Source organism: Lonchura striata, chromosome 15, assembly GCF_050655825.1.
Source record: "Lonchura striata isolate lonStrDom1 chromosome 15, ASM5065582v1, whole genome shotgun sequence".
NCBI lineage: Eukaryota > Metazoa > Chordata > Aves > Passeriformes > Estrildidae > Lonchura > Lonchura striata.
The window spans coordinates 4,866,538-4,879,387 of NC_140717.1; the positions used below are offsets into that span (position 1 = coordinate 4,866,538).

The following is a 12,850-nucleotide window of genomic DNA, read 5'->3' on the forward strand; positions in this document are numbered from 1 at the left end:
AATCACTAATTGCTGAGGTGGGGATGGGATTGAGTCCTCGCAGCCGGGCTGGCAGCAGCCAGCGCCCCTCCCCGGGGGCTGCGATGAGATCACTCGCAGGCCGTCCTGCAGCTCCCGACCATGCAATCCTCCATCCTCCCCACAGCCCTGGCACGCCAGTGAGCTCATGTCCCGCGGGACGCGAGTGAGCTCACACCAGCGGCTGCGATCGGACCCGGCTGCTTCCCTCCCCATCCCCATCCCCACCCCGTCCCCCCTCCATCCCACCCCATTTCCCTCCCCATCTCATCACCACTCCATCCCCATCCCCATTTCCCTTCCATCCCACCCCATTCCTTTCCATCCCACCCCACTCCATCCCCACTTCCCTTCCATCCCACCCCACTCCATCCCCATTTCCCTTCCATCCCATTACCACTCCATCCCCATCCCCATCTCATCACCACTCCATCTTCATCCTCATCCCCACTCCATCCCCATCCCCATTTCCCTTCCAACCCACCCCATTTCCCTTCCCATCCCCATTTCCTTTCCACCCCTTCCCATCCCCAAGCCCATTCCCCTTCCATGCCACCCCATTCCCCACCCCAACCTCATCCCCATTTCCTTTCCATCCCTCCCCATCCCCGTGCCCATTCCCATTCCAACCCACCCCATCCCCATTTCCCTTCCATCCCACCCCATTCCCATCCCCATCCCATCCCATCCCGTCCCCTCTCCCGCACAACCCGGGGCAGCAGCAGCAGCAGTCCGGGGTCGGAACCGCCCCGATTTATTCAATTAGCACTCGGGCCTCTCCCAGCCCGATGCAGCGATGCAATCATGGTTTATTTTGGGCGCTGCTGGGCCAGAAATGACAACGCTGTCACCGCGTCCCTCCGCAGGGCTCTGATGAAAGCTCCCAGCAAGAAAAAGGCAGCGGATTTTGCTTTCTGCAGCTCGTCCCTGCCGCGGGGCCGGGCCAGGTCACTGCTTGCTGTCCCATTGCATCAGCCGGAGCTGCTGCATCCCACATCCAGCATCCAGCATCCCACATCCCGGCTGGAGCCTGCCCCAGCTGCTCCTGCTCACCACCACTGAAAGCCCCGAGCCCACAGCGAGGTGTGGGGAAAGCTGGGGCAGCCCCAGGGCGAGTGACAAACTTCAGCATCCAACCCAACAACTCCTGCACCCTCCCCAGAGCTGCCAGAATTCCCTTTTCCTCCCTTTCCGATGCTAACTGCAGGGTAGCAGGATTTTTTAGCAGCTAGAAGCTTGCTGACAGCCTCCCAAGAGTGAAGTGATGTTTTAAGGGATGCACCCCTCCCTGCAGCCCCTTAGCAGCACCCACCTGACCATTAAATGTTGGTAAATTTAGTTATTCCAGCAGGGAGGGAGCAGTACAAGGACAGCTGAGCATCATTTCAAGAGAACTAGAAACTTCAGGCATCTCAGTGCACCACACCAGCCCCTTTTTTAAATGAGGAAAAGTGCCAGAAAATCAGAAATAATCAGCCTACAAAGGGCTGATGCAGAAGTGAGGCCCTCCTTCTGAGCCAGAAGCCTGGAAAATTAGGATTGCTCCCCACAATTTCAGCAGTAAAATGTAGATTTCTGATAGCACCAACTTACTGCAGGCAGCACCCATCAGTGGGAAGCACACTCAACATACCTGTCTGCCACTACTCAGCTCTGTTATCTCTTAGCTATCTAGGTTACATTTTTCAAAGTCAAATCTTTGTCTCAAGCTGTATTTTGTCTGAAAAAATCCAGCTAAAATACATCAGCTTTTTTCTTTTCTTCAAGATTAGAACTGTGTGTTATATGAAGCACAAACATAATTATTTCTCCTGTGCATCTGATTTGGCACCACAGCAGAAATAAGGCAAGGCCTGTCTCTGTCAGGTGACTTTTCCTATGTCACAAAAACCTGTGTAAATCTGGGAATTTTCTCTGGAATGCACTGGAGAGCCTGAAGAGCTCTCTAAGATCAGCAGAATCTTTCTGGTGGGCTTGTGAGCCAGCCCCAGAGCAGGACTGGGCTGTGTGGGAGCTGAACTGCAGAGATGAAATAGGATATTACCTGGAATTATGGCTCCTGCTGGGGGTAGGGAAGAGCAGAAAGGCTCTGCTCTCACCAAGGGTTAAGCCTGGCCCAGAAGTGAGAGGGGCAGTGCTGGCCCTGCTTCCTCCGAGGGAGCTGCTGCTGCTATCAAACACTTCATTAGCACACGTGGGGAAGGGCTGTGCTGGGATCTAATTTTAGCAGCTCTGCTGATGAGCCTCAGATACCACATGGTGAAATTTTGATTCCTTTTTTTCAGTGCTAAGTCAAAACCACAAGTCAATGGCTTGTGTATAACCCCCCCATTTTCTGAACCTCCTTCACCACACAGAAATACCGTTTCTACAATTCAAACCAAGCCCTTCTTTTGAAAGAGGGGAAATCAGCATTTTCACACACTTGCACTTTCCCTTCTGTACATGCAGAGTTTCAGTCTGTACTGCACTGAAGCTTTTTGCACGGAATTTCTTGGTATTTTGTTACATCCTCACTACCTGATGGCAGACCTGCATCTGATCCTTTCCTGCCATTTGAGCTCTGCTCAGAGGAGCACATTCCTAGAATTTCTTCAGTGCCTTTACAACATCAGCATTACAGAAAACACTTTAAAATCTCTTTATTTTCAGGCTGCTGGCTGAGCTCAGGGACAGCTTTTCTCTTCATTTTCTAAATGAGAACCTGAGACACAGAAAGACAAAAGTCAAGGCAAGGCTGTTTTGGTGTCCATGGTGTTGGGATTAGACTTTTTATAAAGCACTTCATTTTCTAGATCACATTACCATTAAAAGCAGAAGCCCTGACTTCAGTTTGCAGCTCTACCTGACTTCTCTAGATTCACACAAGAATTATTTGGCAAAGGACAGGATTTAATTCTCCAGTGTAGCAACTCAATTTGAACTTGTAGAACGTTCTTCTCTTTGTTTCCTGTGAACTTTCCAGTTACTGCAACAGCTTCTTTCAATCCCTCACCTTCATCCTTGGGGCGTGGTGGTGGAGGGGAGAAGCCTCACAGAAAAATACCATGGAACAGTGTAATTAAAAATTGAATCCCAAGCTAGACACAGCAAAGGGGGTGGGTTGCAGACTCCCCCAGGGCTCAGTGTGCAGTCTCCCTTGCCATAAGGCTCTGCCTCAGTTTGCCTCCCCACGAGGAACAGAGGCACAGCAAGGATTGACACAGCGCAGTCAGAGTGGGGCATGCAAGAGAAGTGAGAGAAGTTGCAATGAGGCAACTGCAAGGTGTGATTAGCACTCGAGGGAAGCTCCAAGTCTCACTTGTTCTGCTGCCAGCAGCAGCATTAGGGCATATTCTGAAACGTGCTTCAAAAAGCTTTGGAGTCCTGCTGGCAGTTTGGATCAGAGGAGAGCAGGCTCTGCTGAGATTCCAGGTCATGGTGCCAATAGATCAGGTGTTGGGTAGGAGCAGTAAAACAGAGAAAACTCCCAGATTTACCCAGTAAACAGCATTGTGGTATGGAGGATGCTGGTGAAAATCCATGCAGGACTAATGATGAGTAATGTCAAGGTGGGACTAGAGGGGAAAATGAAAATTTTAGTTAGCACACGCTTCTGAAAATCCCAACTTTTGTACCTTAAACTGGCAAGTTAAACTGGGAAACCACTGAAGAGCAATGGTTTTTAAAAAGTTCAGTAGCAGTGACTTGCAAAGCAAGTTTAGGGAGGGGGACAGAGGAGTCCCCACTCCTCAGTACCTGCTCTTATGCTTCAGTTAGTTTTTAATTTTGTAAATAATAAATCCCACACTTCTGACTCTGGGACAGCACATCAGTCCCAGCTGCAGCAGGGAAAAGTCCTTGCAGAACATCCTGGAGTTCCTGTGACCCAAGAGGACCCAAGCTCAGACTGCTGTCCGTGAAGTGTTGTGGTGTGTTTTGCTTTGATTCCGTGTTTGCTCCCTGTTCTCCCCACTAATCCCCTCCCTTTCCCAGTTGCCAATTTTCCCAAGCCCTTCCCTAACCTCTTCTCTTCCAAGTTGTCAATCCTCCCTATCCCTACCCCTCTCTCCAGAGAGTTCTGTGTCTGTCTTGTGCAGGTTCAGAAGGAATATGGAAATTAATGTGCCAGGTTCCATGGCAGAGCTGTACCCATCTGTGACAGGAAATATCATGTACACCTGAAGAAGGTTTTTGGTCCAAGTGCAGAACTTGAAATTGCTGCCACATCCAGGCCAGGTTTTCTCTGACCAGACTTGATGAGATGGTAATTTTAAAATGAAAAGCACTAATAAAACAATCCACTGGAAAAAGCCACCAAGCAAGTATTTTCAAAGCTACAGTGAGGGGCCAACATCAGTGTTCTCCTTCTGCATTTTCACTCTCCTGGAAATGCAGTCCCCTGTAACTTGGCTCTGCATTGAGCATGAAGAGAAAATTCTCACTTAGGGCCTTTCTTATGTATTAAATTATCCATGGTATCTTTGCCCCTATAGGGATAGGGACACACAGATGCAAGAACTGGGGGTAACAATTTCTTACAGTCCTATTTGGTTTGATTTTCTTTCTCCCTCCCCCCACGTTTCACTCACTTCTCCAGCTCAGATTGCTGATAACAACATGAGGAGGGGATGGGAAGCTTGCAGGCACCTGGGATTTCCTAAGTGAAATCTTTGGCAACTGTGTCTTTTTATTATTTATTTCCTGATTTTGAATTCCACCCCCCTCAAGCTGTCATTCCTTAGCAGTGAAAATGAAAAGCTGCCCTTGATGTGTGCACAACAATGGAAGCCTCTGCAGGCCACATGGCTCCTGCAGTTTAATTTACTTTAATTCATTTTATATTGAACCAAATGATCTTATTTGCCTTTTTTAATGGAGATCCTTCAGCCAAGCCCTCCCTTCCAAAGGAATGATGAGCTCAGCTGTTACTGAAACTTGTACCCAGCTCAGTGTCCCTGTCACAGCTGGGGGGAGGAAGGGACACCTCCAGCACAGGTGGGATCCTCTGGAAACTCCACAGAGCTCTGGGATGAGTCTGATGCTGGGGTTACCTTCCTTCTCCTGCTTTTCTCTCCAATTCACAAGCTCTTCTTTCCCTTCATTCCACTCTGACTGGAGTCTCACAGCCTCTCCTGGTGCCTCTGTTTTCCTGGTTGGTTTGGAACCTGGGAAAGTCTGGGGTTATTTCATCAAAATTTAAGTCTTCCTTCATTCTTTGGAGGAGTTGCTTGCAGAGATCTTGAATTTCTGAGTTGCTCAGGCTTGGAGAACTCTGGCTGGTTGTACCCTCACAATAAAGCAGCTCTCATGCTTCACACTTCAAGCACCCATGATGATGGGTTTTGCCTATTGTGCAAAGACAAACTTTTTCTGCCCCTCAATTTTAGTTCCCTTTCTCTCAGTTAAAGCAGAAACTGATGCTACAAATCACAGAAGTTTACAACAAAAAAGGCCCTTCCTGTGATGGGCCATACTAGGAAAACATGACCCAGGTATTTTGGATGGGGGGAACTGAGTGTTCTAACACAGATTTTTCCTGTGTTTTCTTTCAAAACGAAAAGATGCATCCAACTGATGAAAGCAGAGTTTAGTGCAATTCATTGTTGTCACTGATGATCTTGATGGAACAAAGTAATGTACAGCTGGCACTAAGCTGTGAGCACAACTGGAAAGAAGGATTATATTCCAAATTCACCTTGACAGGTTGGAGAAATGGTCTAGAAAGCAGGGAGGGAATGAAGACAGTCCAGAAGAGAATAATAAGATCTGGAATTAATCTCTGAGAAAAGACTCTATTGTTGGAGTTCAGTTTACAGACAAGAATGAGGGGGGACATAAAGACTGACAAATAAAAGCAAAAACCACTCAGTATTCAGAGAGGACCAGGATCCTGAGGAGCAGCAGGAAAAGCCAGGCTAGCTTTGCAAGTGCCTTTCAACTTCCAGAATGAGGAAAATCCAAAGAGCCAGCTCAGAGGCTGAGTGCAGGATGATTAAAGTTCCCCATATCCCATCCAAGGGCAAGTTTTAGGATCTACTGCTGACTGCCAGTAGTTGAGGATTAAATCCCCCTGTGCTGAACTCCAGCCCTGAGAGTGCAGCAACCTTCAGGCCCTCTACCAGGGGAGCAAGAGGCTGCTGTTCTGAGTAGTTAAATTGGCACAAAACCTTCTCACTATATATAAATACCCACCTTGAAAAAATCGAGCTCTACTGAGTTAAATTCATATTTCTCCAGCAGCCTGTTACCATTAAGTGACAACTACCCAGAAGTTCATAAACTCCAAGCTGGGCTTCAGGCAGAAATATTACTTGGAGGACATTGGGAAGGAGTAAATAACTTTGTACCTGGCAACTATTCAGAGAAAAAACTTGATAAAAATGCTGGTCAAAGTTAATGTGCATAAATTGCACTAGAAGTGTTCTAACTGAGCAAAAGGTTCCATTTAAATCCCTCACCTGTGCAGGCCAGGGGTCAGCAGGCCCAGGGAAGGAGCTCAGCTATGTATGTGATCACCAATTACCATTTCCAGGGTGTCCTGTGGTTCCCCTGGAGCCCTCCCATCCCAGTTTGACCTTGCTTAATTTGTTACACCAGATCTCATGCTTGGCTGGATTCAAGGCTGCAGAGTGGGGGAGAGAACCCCCAAAGCAAACCCAGATCTGGTGGTGAGTACTAGCAGTGCCAGGGGACAGAGAGACCATCCCCAACATGCTGAGACAAAAAGGGGCTTAAAAAAAGTGGGACACATTTCTCTCCAGAAAAAGGTATTAAAAATGAAGCATCTGTGCTCTGAGTCATTACAGGCCCTTGACAGATGTGATCCTACCAGCCTCTCACTGGAGCTGCAAATAAAGACCCCCTCTCTTTCTTCTCTCCTGACAAGGATTAATGAGTACTTGGGATGGCTCTCAGACAAGCAAGCAAAGGCTGTGAACCTTTTCCAACACTGCCATTTATCTTGGGAAGACTATTCACATCACTTCTCCCTCCCTCCCCAGCCTGGATTATGCTCTGACCCAGCACATTAATCTCCCAAAATATAATAATAATAATAGAAGGAAAAAAAAAAAGCTGGACAATTGCCAGAAATAAATTAATAACCATCTCAGATGGCCCTGCTGTGCAGGAACAAACTGCTCAACTCCCCTGCCACCCATGTCATTTCTAAGCAAAACTATTCCCAGTTTAGGCACCCCCTGAAGTGCCCTGCCTGAGACTTGCAGCAATTACTGCTGGTACCTTGCAAGGCAAAGTGCCTTTCATCCCAACAGCTGCCAGAGGTTTCTTTGCTGAATGCAAATAATACACACTGCTCCATCTGCCCCTGAAATGGGGACACTACTGAGTGGAGGAAGAGGCAGCATGAGAGATGTGAAATAAAAACATCTCAAAAGGTGTTTTGAATGAGAGAGAAACTTTTAAAAGTTAGGCTTAGTCTACATGTGGTTTCATAAACATTTAAATATGTGAAGCATTGAATTAATTTTTTTCTCCTATGGTTAGAACTGGTGCTGTCTTTTGTGTCTTCAGTTTAACCCAGTTCCTTCTTTCACCTAAGTGGGAAGCCAAAGAGACAAATATTTGCAATTTCTTCCCAGGAAATGAAGTTTCCTGCTTCAGAAATGTGAATTTACAGAGATCACTCAGAAAACAAGACTTAATGAGAAAAGCAGTTATCTGGCTTCTAGCACTGATTCCTCCTCAAGCAATGCTCACCTCAACCCCCTGGAATTTAATCGCTGCTGGTAGTACCAAACCCTTGCTCAGGTCTGTGATGGCTCAAAAACCACCCCTTGATGCCAGGTGACTTTCTGCCAAAGGTTTAGCAACAGATGTTAATGGTTTTATTCTTCCATCCAGATTTGGCACTGGCACAGGGTGTCCAGAGAAGCTGTGGGCCCCCCTGGATCCCTGGGAGTGTCCCAGGCCAGGCTGGAGTGGCACTGGGTGGGATTTAAGGTCTCTTTCCACCCAAACCATTCCCTGATTCTCTGGTTCCATGCTGCAAATGTGTGGTTAAGGTATCAGATTATCAAAGACAAAGGTGTGTGCCTCAAGGAGAGTCTCCTACCTTGGATTTGACAGCGAGGATGATCTTGGGCAGGGCCACGACCAGACATTTCAGGGCAATGGTGAGGTACTTCAGCACAAAGTCTGCAATGCCCACAATCCACATCAGGTCAAAGAAGTCCAGCCTGTCCAGGTTGGGTTTCAGGAATATAAGGCTGAAAGAGACACCAAAGCTCAAATACCACTGAGGAGAAGCTTGCTCAAGCTCCTTGTATCCACTGCTGGCTAGAGAGAGCCCAGGAAGTGTCCTGAACTTCAGGGAAGTTCTCAAGGGCATGAGGAGGAGGACACAAATCAGATCTGGGCTTCCTCTGGGCCTCCTGACTTTCTGTTGCTCATTTTTACAGGGCTCACCAGGTTTGCCCAGTGGCACAAAGCAGGGCCCAAACACCCATAAAGTCTGTTTGGAACAAGCATAACCTGCCTTTCCCATTGCCTGGGGTGCTGACAGTGCACAGCGTGGGATCTGGGTGTCACAGCTTGTCCTGGCAAATCCTGCTCAGAACAGCTCTGCCTCCCTGGGCAAGGAACATCCCACAGCTCCTGAGGCTGCTCTGCCACAGGGGCACAGTCCCCAGACCTACTGGGCACACCAAACAAAGTGGTGACACAGGAAACTGCACCAGCCACAGCACAAAGGTGAGAACTCCACACGTGTCCTGCTCTGACAGTGGCCACTGCCTGAAGCACAAGAGCTGGGCTCTGTCAATACTCTTACCTGAACCAAAGATCCAAAAATTAATGCCCTTTACATAATGCCATTTAGTGGGCTGAACATTTGCTGTTTAAAAGAGTGGAGTCTGGGACAGAAGAATTTCACCCAGCAATGGGCAGGAGCTACTGGCCTGAGCAATAATAAAAACTAGACTTTACTCACACTGAAAAAACAGGATTCATCTTCAGGGTATTTACCTGCTAAAGTCTCATGGTAGAAAGCAAAAACAACTTAATAGTAAAAAAAAAAAAAAAAAAAAAAAAAAAAAAGGAAAAAAAAAGAAAAAAGCAAAATAAAGTAACCAACCCAAAATGAAAAGCCTGAACATGAATTGAAAATACTCACAACACTGGCACAGCACAACAGGTAAAATTACACCCTAAAAACAGAAACAGAATCAGAGACTTTACTACTATTCATGCACTAGAAATAATTTAAAAAAAATTAAGGATATGAAAAATGAAAGAAAGAAACAAAAGTGAAGCAGACATTTATAATTTGACAAGCCTGGCTTGTGAATAGTCCCAGGTCTGGCAAGCAAGAGATACACCAGCCTGGGCATGACACCACTGCAGCACTCACAGAACAGGGCTTTTCCTGGAGCTGTGGCCCAGCCTGCCCACTGGTAATAAACCACACTCTAAACTGTCTGTAAGATGGCCCCAAATTGCTTAAATCACTTTCTTTTAGATGATTTAGCCTTTATTTTGAATTAGTCCCATTCATGCTTTTAACCTTGGCCACCTTCTTAGAGACACCCTGTTACCCTGTGGTGCAAACAGATTTCACTTCCACATCTTTCTGCCATTCCTGTTCCTCCTTTTCCATTCCATCCAGACAATCCCATGGCTTGGCCTCTCCCATTCAGCCCCACATTGAAACCTTCTCAAATCTCCCCTTTTCTCTGCTTCCTACCTGTGATTATTCCTGTCTGCTTTACATTAACTTGTGAATCAAATCCATGAGCAGAAATCTTTCTGTATCTGAGAACTAACTCAGTCAGGATTTGAAAGGCAAGGCTATCTTAATTTATCTCAGATCCAAGTGCCCTGAGAACACTGGAGTAAAACTGCTGCTTCATCTCCTGTCCTACACTCCAATCTAGATACTGAAGAGGAAAATCACTGGGTCAGTTCCTCATCTGCCTCTGACACCTGCACTTGATGTTCAGCTGCAGTGGTCACAATGGGAATTCAGAGGTCATTTTTGGAAGGATCCACCCTGCTTTGACACCATCACACCCTGGCCCAGTTAAACACTGCTTATGTCCTTTATTGACAGAACCATAATCCTGTAAGGGGACACACACATTCTTTTCCTGCACTGGAATTTATATTACAAAGATGTAACAAAGACAGCAGATCCTTTAGGGGCACACAGTGCCTCCCATAGTGTGGGGGAGAAGTGGGCTTCTCTCTTTTCCTCCCTGGCAATTATCACCTGCTCCCATCCTGTACAATGTAGATTTTGCTCACCTGTTGTAAAGCTGCTGAGAGCTGAATGTGTAAAGCAAGTACAGGGTGTTTCCAGTGAGAAAGGCCAGGATCCAGAAGACAACCAGCACTGACCTCTTCTCCTGAGCAAGGAAAAGGAGCAGAGTTATTTCAGTTATTTGAGTGGAAATCTCAAGATTTGAGCTGAGCCTTCAACTGCTGAAAAATCCAACCCAGGGGATGCAAATATGTAACAAAGTGTTCAGTAATTAGCTGATTTACACAGGACTACGAAGTAGTCTGCAAAGTAAAGACATCATAAACACAAGCAGAAATGCTTCTCTCTCATGTAACATTTTCAATGGAAATTAATTGAAATAAGCTGGTGAAAATGACAGAATTACTTGCAGAATGCATCTTCAAAGTTGGGATCTTTCTTGGAACACCTAAAATCCCCTGATATTTAAAATTACGTATGACAAACAGATTTTAAAAAGTCCATTCCACATATCATCCTAAATACTGAGCTCCACCTGGCTGGAGTGACAATTCTTATAAATGGACCCAAAGTCACTCAGTGGAAGGCTCAGCTAAATCAAATATACCCCACCACTACCTGCAGCACATCTGGGTGTTATCATAAAGCATGGTGGTTCTGGAACGTTCATTTTTGATTGAACAAATAGGTAAAGGTCAAAAAAAGTGGAAATTTTGCATTTCAACACATATGGAAAGTTACAGACAAGCTGGATGGCAGAAGTCACTGTCCTAAGTCTTGGCCCTTGGTAACTTTGGGGAGTAAATTTTATTCCTGAGAGGAAAACACCCCCCATTTTTCTTGCGAGCTGATTTATTAAGAAAGGAGGTCTCTGTAGCTGTTCAACAGCCAGGCCTGCTGTGCTGAGATTTAGAGGAGGCAGATCAAGGGGCACACTGCTGGAAGGCCAGAGGTGCAGAGTGCAAGGCAACAGCAATCTGTTACTGGGCTGTGCCATTCATCTGCTCACTCAGTGCTGCATCACACTGACTCCACTGCTGCTGCAGATACAAGCATGCACTTGTGCCACCCAGGTCACTTTGACTAAAAGGAATTCTAGCCTTGTGCTTTGAGTGCTGTTGAGCTGTTCTCCAAACACAGAAGATCAGAAGACCTGAGAAGATCTGCTGGTTTCTTTACATTCTAAGCATATTAATGCCCAGAGCATTATAAAGCTACTAGCAAGCAATACATCTATGAAATCTTGCAGCTGAACGTCTCAAAACATTATCTCTGCTGTACATGATGGGAAACCAAGGTGCAGAGAAGTCCTGGAATAAGCACTGCCAGGCAGAGGGAGATGCAGATTACAACATCCCTGACCTGTCCTCCTTTGTTTTACTACACCACATTTCACAAAAGAGCAGGACAAAGACTTTGGGAGAGCATCAGTGGGGAGAGACAGGAAGGAGAAGACAGATCTGTGCACATATAAATGCATTCAGCTCTACATTGCAATCACAGATGCTATTTTGTGCGTGGAAAAAGATTGCTGAGAACAGAAGTGTTGGAATCCAAAATGCAGAGAATTCTCAGAACTCTGGGCCTGTAAACCAAAGCTTAGAATTAAACACAGGATTTGATTTGAGAGTTTGGAAAAGGCTTCTAAACTTAGGTGCTAGAAGCAAGAATGTGGATTTATAGTTTGAAGGAGAGACACATTAAGTGGAGGAAGGTTTACAGTTTTAGAATTTAAGATATAAGAAAAATAAAAGTAGTTACAAGGTTAAACAAGACATTTAGAATGCAATTTTTTGTTTGTCATAACATGATAAACAAAACATGTTTGTGTGTCATAACATGACTGGCTAAGAAAGCTCACACTGTAGCATAAGTCCATAAGATGAAAACCCGTAAGGATTGAGTCAAAAACATAAATATCCTTGTTGGCAGTGTTTTATTAGCCAATAAATCCTTAAAAGGCCTTGTAGCTAGGGGTCTGGGACCTTCTAAACCATGCAGTGAAGATGTGAGCCGAACTCACCCTTCCTGCCTACGCAGAAAATAAGAAAATAAATCACATCACCTAAAAAACTCAGAGGTCCTGTCTCTAACTCATTGAAAACTCCTTCATAAATCCCCATACAGAAGAAGGTAAAATGCCAGACTCACCTTCAGAGCCACCTGTTCTCGGAGCGTGGAGTTGGCGTAGGCAAAGGTGCTGGCCATACCGATGCACACAGCAATTCCTGCAGGGAAAGGTTCTGTCAGGGAGAAACTGCTGATGCTCTCTGACTTGATTTCACACCCTCCACCCTACCTGCAAGACAGAAGTCTCCTCCCTCTGAACCCCTCTGTGCTACACAGATATCTTTGCTGTCACCAGTGCAAGCCCTCCCCATCTCTCCTAGAGAGAGCTCTGAGGGAGAATCCTCAGTAACATCCTCAGCCTCACAGGAATGTCAGGGAGAAATCAGGAAAAGGAACAGCACTGCTCAGGACAGGAAACAGATGGATCTGACCCGGATGAAAACAGCCTGGACTGAAAGTTATGGGGAATTTATCACATGCATTATCCCATGCATTTGAGTATGTTCCCTTCGTGCTAGACTCCATCTAGACACTGCCACATGGATAAACGTATCGCACATC

At 46.1% G+C, this 12,850-nt stretch overlaps 1 protein-coding gene across 10 annotated transcripts in view; it reads right to left on the reverse strand.

Moving 5' to 3' along the window:
- Nucleotides 1-12,850, reverse strand: part of RNFT2 (ring finger protein, transmembrane 2) — a 36,417-nt gene that overhangs the window by 17,141 nt on the left and 6,426 nt on the right. For all 10 annotated transcript variants that reach the window (XM_077787122.2, XM_085592975.1, XM_085592972.1 and 7 more), the window contains 3 exons: nucleotides 12,371-12,447; nucleotides 10,264-10,364; nucleotides 8,075-8,228 (listed from right to left, as the gene is read on the reverse strand). In XM_077787122.2, the coding sequence (XP_077643248.1) occupies nucleotides 8,075-8,228; nucleotides 10,264-10,364; nucleotides 12,371-12,447 (332 nt within the window). The remainder of the gene's footprint in view (nucleotides 1-8,074; nucleotides 8,229-10,263; nucleotides 10,365-12,370; nucleotides 12,448-12,850) is intronic.